This window comes from Paecilomyces variotii (assembly GCF_004022145.1).
Source record: "Paecilomyces variotii strain CBS 101075 chromosome Unknown C8Q69scaffold_31, whole genome shotgun sequence".
Lineage (NCBI taxonomy): Eukaryota > Fungi > Ascomycota > Eurotiomycetes > Eurotiales > Thermoascaceae > Paecilomyces > Paecilomyces variotii.
In genome coordinates this window covers 29-11,300 of record NW_021167170.1, presented here as the reverse complement: position 1 = coordinate 11,300, position 11,272 = coordinate 29, and the positions used below count along the sequence as shown (strand labels likewise).

The window sequence follows — 11,272 nt, the reverse complement described above, 5'->3', positions numbered from 1 at the left end:
TTTATATCTAGCTAGGTATTTTTTATTAGATTCTTTTTTTTTAAGTAAGTTATGCCCTCTATTTATTATTATTAGTATCTATATTAACAATAATTATTCCCTCTTTTTTATAGTTAATTAATTTAAGCGCTAGAGCTGTTATTAAGGCTACTTTTAAAATATTTATTAAGTCTTGCTATTCTAGTCTTTAAAAGGAAGTTTTACTCTTTCCTTAGTATTAAATATATCGGCTTAGCTTTAGTAATATATCTTTTAATCTATATCTGATAATAGACTATAATCCCTAGAAATCTTTTTGCTTCTTATAAGTTTTAATAGAGTAATTATTTTAGAATCTTAATTATTTTTATAGATTTTAGATACCTCCCTTCTATATTATATATATATTTTACTACTTTAATCCCTAGAACTATAAATTATAATTTTTTTTTAGTAATAGTTAGGCCAGCAAGTTTAAAATTATATAGTATTTTATTAATATTTTAGATATATTTAAATATAAACCTCCTGATTTTAGGCAGTACTTTCTCTTCTCTATAGTTAGTCTTAGGACCTTGTATTAGAGTATTATCTAAAAATATATTATAGATATTAGGGATATTATTAATAAGCACTTTTATAATCTTATATATAAATTCTAGCACTATATTAATCTATCTTTATAGTAGTTTAGCTTAGCAAACTAAATTAATCCTAGGTATATAAAAAGCTATTAAGTTGTATAATTCTTCTGCTAATTTTAACTGATTATATTTAGAGAATAAATCTATTAATATAGATACTAATATTCTGCTAAACTCCTTAGAGAATTTATTAGCTAAGGGGGGTAAATTAATATCTCTTATTATTATTTAGTTAATTTTTATTACTGTATTAATTAATTAGTATTTGCTATTTTTTTTTATAAGAAACTATAGGTTCCTATAGGGCCCCTAACTTTATTTAAGGATTCTAACTTTTATTCTTTTCTTTATTATTATTTATATTATATTATAAAATATCTTTAATATTAGAAAGCTCTTTGCTTATTATAGCTTATATTATATAGTCTAAATAATAACTGGAGATACTACTTTAGGATATATTTATCTAATCTCTTTAAAAGTTTATATAAGAATAGCTTTTTTAGTGAAGAGCACTTCTATTAATAATTTTTTTTTCTCTAGGCTATAAGACTTCCCTTATAATAAGATTCTTTAAGTATTTTAAGATTAGTCTTATTCTTTTTACTATATCTAATATTTTTAGCTAGATATAATTAGTAAATTCTCCCTATATTTTTTTTATATTCTTTTAAGGGTTTAAGTAATAATACTTTTAGATAATCTTTTTTTATTTTAATAATTCTCTTAATGCTGCTATAGGTCTATTTACTATATTTACTAGATAAATTTTCTTATGCTTCTTTTTATACTAGGTATTAATAGCATAATTTACTCTTATAGTAAAAAGATTATATCTTTTAAATAATTTATACCCCTATAAATTTTTTTTTTATAATTTAATAGGTTTAAATATTCCTATATCTTTTTTTTTAATTCTTCTGTTTAATCTAAAGTTAATATTATTTATTAAATATGCTTCCTATAGGTCTTCTCTTTTCTTAGTCTAATATTTATTATTTTTTTTTAGCTTTAGTTTAATAATTCTTATATTTTTAACAAAAGGTCTTATAAAACTTTTTCTCTTAACTTATTTTATAGATTATTTATTAAGAATATCTAAATAATAGCTTAATTCTTTTAGTCTATAGAATAAATTATGCTCTCTATTATCCTATCTAATAAAATAATATGCTGTAAATATACTTAATGCTTAAAAAGCTATCCTAGAATATAATTATAGTTAATCTTATTATTTATTATAAAGAAAGGGACTTTATAATAGAAAGATCTTACTTATATAGGTATTTTTTTATAAAGACTTATAAAAGAGATCTACCTGCTATCTGCTGATATTATATTATCTTTAAATTTTTAGCTTATAATAAGTTTATAGTAATTTGCTATATCTTTATATATTATATTAATTTCGGCTCTATTATTTATTATAATATTTTATACTTTCTTATAACTATTAATTTTAATCGGCAACTTTAGAGTTATAGCTATATATAGCACCTTATCTTTATTAAAAGGCTTAAGTTATAAAGATATATAAATATACTAATCTATACTATTTATTATATATTCTATATTTAATATAAAGGTATTAAACTGTACTCTTTTAGTATTATAGAATATTGCCTTAGTTATTACTTACTATAGTTATAAGATAAATAAGGTCCCAAATTAATATTTAAACTCTAGTATTTAGTATCTAGTTTATAACCCCTATTATATTAATAGTCTCTTTTAGCTTATTTATAATTTTAAATCTCTTTAATTTCTATTTCTTTTTTATTTTAATAATCTTTTTATCTTTACTCTGCTTAGGTATATTTTTTATTTCTTCTTTAATTATCCTTATTCTTTTAGTTATATTTAGAGACTAATAATTGCCAAATTAATTTATCTTAACTAAGGGAAATCTCTATTCTTATTTAATTACTTTCTATAGTTTTTCTTTATATAGTTATTTAATCCCGCTTTACCTTTTTTTTACTTCTTAAGACTTATCTAATTCTATTATATTAATAAAGTAATAATTTTTTATAATATTTTTAGCTTCTTCCTTAGAGCTTAAGTTATCCTTAGGCTATTTTAGTATAATTAATTAGATATTATATCTAATTAAATTAATATTCCTTTACTCTTTCTTTAGTCTCTATTTAATAATCTTCTTTTATAATATATTTCCTTATATAAGATAAATAACTTCTCTATTCTATCTTTTTAGCCTAAAGTAAAGTTTATAATTTTCTCCTTAATAGATAAGCTTCTAATTTAGGAGGCTTTTTAAATCTAGGTAATAAGATTAAATATAATTAGGAGCCTAGTAAAAGTTATATAAATTTAGAGGTATTTTAAATCTTTTAATTAGGTTAAATTCTAAAGGCGCTTTAGTTTATATATTTATGCCAGTATTAGGTATGCTATTATTAGGCCTTCTTATATATTATATAGTTTTAATTTCTTAAACTCTTTTATTAACTAATTAATTTATAATTATTTTATTAATTTTATTTTAATGCTCTATTATTTAGTTCTATTCTTATTCTTATCTAAGTAAGTTCTATTAAGTTTAATAAAAAATTATATATTATCTTCTTTAGTTACTTTTTCCTTTATTAAAGCCACTATATCTTAATCTTTTTTTAGTTTATTATTATTAAGATAGCAAAGGATTTTAATAGTTCTTACTCTATTTACTATTTCTTTATAGAAATTAGTATATTTAATAATAGATAAGATATAATAATCTATATTTAACTCCTAAACTATCTGCTGCTTAAGCTCCTTTAAAAGTCTAAAGATACTAAACTCCCTATAAATATTAGCTTAACTTATCTGAAGTTACTAATGCTTCTAATATAGCTTAATATTCTTAATTATACTTTTTTAGGTCCTTAGAGCTATTATATTTTATATTTTTAAACCTTTCTAGCTATTAGATATTATATTTCCTTTAATACTTATTATAGTAGATATATTCTTATTTAATTGCTTTTACCAGTTTTAAGTAGTTTTTTTCTTATATTTAGGTTAAGTATTTATCTATAATAATACTAACGGGCTATAATAGTCTATAAATTATTTAGTTTTTTCTTCTTCTAGGAGTTAATTCGCTTTATATAGCCTTTTAAAAAGCCTTAAATAATAAGTAATATTATCCCTTTTAAAATATAGTGCCCTAAGATTTCTAGGTATTAGTATTTATAGAGCCGATATAACCTAGATTAATTATATTATTAGTAGTTCTATATTTTTAGATGCTTAAGCTATCTATATCTTTAGACCTAATAATATTAAGGAGTTAGAAGTCCTTCTTCCTTAACTAATACTAAAAAGATTAATATTTTTCTCTATATTTTTTTAAAAGAATAGTAATAAAGATAATAATAAGAAGTTCTTCTATTTTTTAATAAATAGTTTTTACTTAGTGATTTTTTATTTTTTTTAAATTTTTGCTTTCCTTTTATATCTATTAAGCTTTTCTTTATATTTAGTAATTCTTCCTTTTTTTTATTGCTAGTGTGTGTTTTTACCCTATATTATATTTATTGTCTCTACTAATTTAAGAGATATATTTATTTTTTTTTTATTTATAGTGGTAATCTCCCTTAGTTATTTTACTTATCTTTTTACCGCTTTTTATCCTTTTTTTTAGCTTTAGCCTTAACCTTAACTTCTAATTCCCCTTTCTCCCTTATTTTTGCTTAATATTTTAATGCCCCCTATATTTAACTCTAATTTATTGTAGGATAAGATATTAAGACTTAGTATAGAGTCTTTAAGCATAAAGATATAAAGAAGAGGAAGAGAAGCACTTATTTTCAGAGTTTAAAGTAGAACTAGAGAAGAAGCTCTAATAATAAGATAATATAATAAACTGATTCTTTTTTTATACTAAACTGATACTAGATAATAGTTAAAAGAGGGAAATTTTTTATTCTATTCTTGCTTATCTATCTCTCCCTCTTACTACTTTATTAGAAGTATTTAAACTACCTCTTCTAATAATAATATATAACTGCTTTAGCTAGTTATATTCTCCTAACTAATTCTCCCTACTATACTATTAATAATATATATTTTTATTATAATATAATACTATCTGTAAAAGATATATCTAGGAGGAGTTTATTTAACTAGGGACTTAGCAATAATAAATTATAGTATAGCTATAATTATATATATAGTAATAAGTAATATAATATTAGAGGCTTTAATAATAAGGGAATATAGCGTTAATTTTTAATAATAATTAGTATTATATAAATAATTATAGAGCTTATTATTTAACTAGAAGATTACTTAGTATAGCTAATATTTAAATATAAAAGTAATCTATAGTATAGTATAGTTAATATAGGTATTATAATTATCTTTACTATAGTCTATATACTAAGAATTATTATATTTATCTTAGTAACTATCTTAATAATAGTAACTATTATATTCTTTAAAGTTAATTAGATCTAAGGTTTAATTAGGAGGTATTATATTATATACTTTTAACCTAGGTATATTATAATAGCTATTTTACTAATTATAGTTTCTATCTATAATATTTATAGCTTACTCTATCTTAATATCTATATAAGCTATAGCTTAAGGCTATGCTAAAAAAAAAGGAGCTTAATTATTATTTCTGTACTATTATAAATAGTTTCTATTTAAAGCTTAATACTAGTTTTAGTTACTATACTATAAGAACTAATATAGCTATACTAGAGGTTAGTCTATATTCTATATTTAATATTATTATATTTATATATTAGACTAATTTAATCGGTAGGGTATTATATTTATATAGTTAGTATAATTATAGCCTTAATTTCTAGTCTGTATAAACTATTATAAGGCTTTACTTCTAGTCTAATTAATATTATTAGTATTGCCTTAATTCTGCCTTAGGGAATTTAATAAAAAGAAAAAATAATAAAAAAAGGTTTAAATATTACTATAGTTATATTGCTAATAATAATATTAACTCTTATTTACTTACTCTTACTATATTATATAGGCTTTTTTAATTATTTTAATAAATTTAGATACTATAATATTTTCCTATAATATTTATATATTATACTTAAAAAATAAGAAAAACCTGTTCTATACAGCTGATAGTTAACTATATATTTCTCTTATTTTTATAATATATAATAAATATAATACTTGCTAAATAAACCTTTAAGAAGTCTAGCTAGCTATAATATCTTATATTATATAATATAAAGACTTAAGCTATTTTATAGCAGCTGTAGTATTAATCTTAAAATATTTTATAAGCTATAGGATTTAACCTTCTTTAATAAAATATATATATAATATTTTATAGTTATAGTTAGATAGCTTAACTATATACTATTAACGTAATTCTCTACTAACCTAATTACCCGCCTAACCTAATTAGTGTCGTATTATATATAAAATAGCTAAATTTCAAATATAAATATCTTAATAACGAAGTAGTTTAAGGGCATTTAGAATATAGATATCTAAAATATAGATTATTAGAAATATTTAAGCTAAGTTTTAGATATTTAAATTCTAGTTTTCTAGAGATATTAAAGATACAAGATAATTACTGAAATTATACTTGTAATTTATATTATCTAAATAAAAAGCAATTTCTAGGACTAAAGTCTTAAGTATATATTAATTTATAATTATAAAACACTATAAATTAAATCTTATATATATTAAACAATTAGTTATTAAAATATCTAGGGGCTATTTTATATGTAATATAGCACTAATTAGGTCGGGCGAGTAATTAAGTCAGTAGAGAATTACGTTACAGGGCTAAATTATATAATAATACTTAAATATAGCTTTATGTAATAGGTTCTCCTTTTATTATAGCTAAATTATAGATTTAATTAATAAAAATATAGATGTTTTTATAATAAATATAGCTTTTTACTATTATAATAGGATCTATCTTAATATAATTTTTATTACTTAGATTAAAGTAAAAGTATCTTAGCTTTATTTACTTCTATAGTATACTATTAATTATAGTGCTTATTAATATCCCTAAGGCGAATCTAATATTTAGGTTTATTAAGGAATTATAGCTAAAAGTTTAGTTTTAAACTAGTTGCTATTATTAATCTTATTACTATTATTATTAGTATTATTATTATTAATAGCTAGGTTAACTATTATTTTAAGTTATATTATTTTAAGCTATATTATTTTAACTTATAAGGTATTTTATTATTTAGCAATTTTAGTTTAATATAACTCTTATATTTTCTATTATTTGCTAATTAAATTCTATTATCTGCTAGAATATTTCTATTAATATAATATTAGAGTCTATAGCTAGTAGTACTAGAGGTATAATTAGGTTAATAATATTTATTATATTATTACTATTTACTGCTAGCTATATTAAGGTTTTATCTAAATAATATAATAATAGATTTAAGAAAGAATATAATAGATTAAATAATAAGACTCTTTAATATTTAGCTCTCTAGCTTTAAAAAATAGAATTCTAAAATCTAAAAACTAGATTAAATAAGGCTAAATAAGGAGGTATAATAATTAGAATTTATAACTTAGATTACTTCTGCTAGTATTTATCTTATAATAATAAAGTTATAAAGGTATTATAAATATATATAAAATATTTTACCTAGCGGTTATATAAGTTCTATTATAAAATTAGCTAAATCTACTATATTAATCTGCTATTTTTAGAAAGTAAGATATTCTATTAATATTAAAATAAACTTAAGAAAGTCTTTAATAGTATTATAGAATATAGATTAATTTATAACCTATAATATAAGAAATATAAATTATCTTATTTAAAAAAGAGATATTTATAGCTTAATTTAAAATACTTTAATATAGGTTAATAAAGTATATATTAAGGAGTTATATCTTAAATAATAAGATAAGATAAAATTAATAAGATTAATAGTCCTATAATTAAACTAATCCCTAAACTAAGAAATTATTATTTTAAATATTATTAGACTATATATAAGCTTTAATATCTCTCTAAATAATATAGGAAGATATTAGCTCTAATTTATTTCCTTTAAAGGCTAGCTTATTATAAAGGCTTAATTTTAACTTCTCTAGATAAGATATTTAATAAGAGAGACTAAAGCTAAATTATAATAATACTAAAGATAAAAATAATAAAACTAATAATATAATATAGGATTTTAATAAAAAAAGTAAGGCTTTAAATATAAATATTCTTAGCTAACCTATAATATCCCTAAGCATAGGATATATAAGAAAATAGCTTAATATAAATAATTTAATAAAAGGTATTAAATTAGGACTAATAAAGGTAAGACTTAATATTATTAAAATAAATTTTAATAGAAAATAATATAGAGAATAAATAATATAAAGGCTTTAATAATAATAAAAGACTTTATATATAATAGGGAATAGACTGCAGATAATTTACTAGTATTAGAAGCTAACTTAAGATAATAATAATAATTAAATAGTATAGCAGCTCGCTATAATAGCTTTTAGAATACTATTAATAATAATTAGGCTCTAAATAACCTTAATATACTACTAAATTAATACAGTATAAGGGATAAAGAAGTTGTCTTTTATTAGCTATATAAGGAAGTAACTATATAGTTAAGTTATTGTTTAAGGCTTCTATACCTTAAACCTCTATGCCCTATTAAGGTAGCAGGCAGCGCTAAGGTAATATTATATACCTCGTATTTATATTACTTATATTATTATACCTGCCTCTTACTATAGGATATTTATCTCTTAATAAATACTACTTAAATAAATAACTGTAAAGCTATTTCTACGAATTATATATAATATAGCAGTAATATAAAAATTAAGCTAGAGTAAGATTTTAAAAATCTTATTCTTAGAAATAATTCTTTAGCAAATTAATATAATAAATTATTAGTGTTTTATACAAAAATAATTACTCCTTTAATCTCTTATTCTATAAAGCGCCTAGGTTAATTATCTTTATTTTAGTTTACTCTTTTATGCCTATTAACGCTAGTAATACTAATATTTTTATTACTAACTTTAGCGCTAATTCTATTATAAACCTTAGTATTAATAGAGGTATTAACTAAAATATTAAGTAAAGTACTAACTAAATACTTAGAATAGTCTATAATACTAGATTTAAATATCGCAGAATTAATTAAAGATAGTAGTATTAATCTACTAAGCCTTACTTAAAGACTAGTAAACTATAAATTAATACTATAAAAGAGGGGCTTAAGTAATAATAAAGAGCTTATTCTTTTTACTATTTATAACTTGCTATTTTAATAATATCTTAATAAGTTAAGTTAATTATTTTAGCTCTAAGTATTTAAAATGTTTAAATAGAAAATAGGTTAAGCATATAATATAATCTTATACTAGTATTAAGTTTAATAGAAGATAAAGGCTTAAAAATTAGATTTAGAGCTTAATAAAATAGGAAATAAATTTAAGCTATAGTTAGACCTCTATATAGCTACTAATAAGTAGATTAATTATAAAGAATTAAAGAAAAGCCAATTAGCTAAAGCTAAAGCTAAGATTTAAGCTAAGCTAGATAATAATAAGAAAGATAACTAATACTATATAATTCTAATAGTAACTTTAAGATTAATTAAATAGAAGATATATAATTTAGAGAATTCTTTAGAGGTAATAGAGGTAAGTTAAAGAGTTCTTAATTTCTCTCCTTAACCTAAAGGTAACTCTATAATAAATAATTAGCGAAGATATATTATAGTTATTAGCCTATAAAAAATAGCTAATAAAGCGTAAAAAAATATTAAGAGATTTAATAGAAATAAAGAGTTAGCTAAGAAGTTTAAAAGCTTAAAAAAGGAATTTAATAAGATTAAGTCTACTATAGAGGAATTTTATATAGATTAATTAAGAATTCTAGACTTATTTATTAAAATCTTCTTACTACTTATAAACTAGCTTAGTAGTATTAAAAATAGCCCCTAAATTATTATATAAAGAAGGTTTTATTCTATAACGAGAGCTAGCTATATTACTATATAGATATATTAAGATATTAGTTAAAAAGACTAATAGTATAGATTATAGCAACTGCCTACTTAATAAGTTAATATTTAAGGTATTTATATATTAATAGGTCTATATAATGTTAAATACTTACTCTATTAATATTTAATCTAATAATAGCTTTAAATTAAAGTAAGTCTCTATAGGGGTAAGGATCTAATCTATCTATATAGGGTAATATAATAATATATAGCATTATATACAGAATCTCTATAGAGAAATAGTTATAAAATAAATCTTAAAATTACTCCTTTATACTTAACTTCTTAAATAAAGTATAGTTATTAGCTTTATCTTTAAAAAGCCTTATATAGAATAAGAGTATCCTATTAAGTATAATAATATCTTAGTATTTAAACCCGTAGACCTTCTTATAGCTAAAATAAAAAAAATATTAATTTTAACTAGGCTAATACATAGGTTAAAAGGTCTTATTAATAAAACCCTAAATATTAAATATATTACTAACTACTTAAAGAGTATTAGCGTAATATTATAGATAATTATAGGTTAATATTAAATACTAGAAGATTATATTTTTAAACTATCTATAAATATATTATAATATATTATTAAAAATTAGCGAAATCTAAGACTTTAAGCGACCGAAAAAGGATTTAATATCTCTACCTCTATATAGCTAAGATAAATAAGTAAATAAGATATAAATATAATCTTAGGGGTCGGTCAGATTTAATTTCTCCAGATAATAGTATTAAGCTCAAGATAAAGAAAGATAGTATAGATTTCTGCTCTATTAAATCTTCTATATAATTAGTATAGTATTCTCTATAGGCTAAGAAGCTAGAGAAACTAATTATAGCTATTAAGTAATAATAGTATCGGGTAACGTATTTCTCGGCCGACCTAGCTACCTGGGTAACCTAGCTAGTGCTGTATTATATATAAAATAGCTATTTTTTAAACCTAGATATCTTAACAACTACAGATCTAACATATATAATATTTAAGAAATAGCTTTTTAGAATAGTCCTTATATATATAGTAAAATTTCAGACTCTAAAAACTATTTTTTCGCGATATAATATAAATAAGTAGTGTAATTTTAGTATTTATATTATTTAGAAAATACCTAGAGAATAAATAAGTTTAAATAATTAAAATTCAGCCTATATATTTTAAATATTATAAACTTTATATATACTCTCTTTAATAATCTTTAGATATATAGTTGTTAAGATATCTAGGTTTAAAAAACGGCTATTTTATATGTAATATAGCACTAACTAGGTCGCCCGAGTAGCTAGGTTAGCTAAGAAATACGTTAATATCTCTAAATTAAATTAAAAGGAAATATATTAAGGAATATATTTAATAAGCTAAATATATCTATAGAGTAGTTCTAGTAATCTAAACTTAAATATTATATATAGAATTAGTAAAATAATTAATAACTAATTATTAGCTTTATTTAAAGCTAATATTTTAAGTAAATCTATTAAATTTAATAGTATTACTTAAGAGATCTGCTAAAGAGTATTACTAAGTATTATTACTTTACTGCAGTTATATTTAAATTATAGACCTTTTTAATTATATAATATTCTGATTAAGATTAACCCGCTAAAATTTCTTATATTATACTATTA

At 20.1% G+C, this 11,272-nt stretch overlaps 1 protein-coding gene across 1 annotated transcript; it reads right to left on the bottom strand.

The window, feature by feature from the left end:
- Positions 1-482: 482 nt before the first annotated feature.
- On the bottom strand, positions 483-851 carry C8Q69DRAFT_410268 (hypothetical protein; the record flags this gene model as incomplete). Its single annotated transcript, XM_028628291.1, has 2 exons — positions 483-653; positions 684-851. Coding segments are annotated over 2 exons (339 nt in total), but the record flags the coding sequence as incomplete, so codon positions are not given.
- Positions 852-11,272: the final 10,421 nt, after the last annotated feature.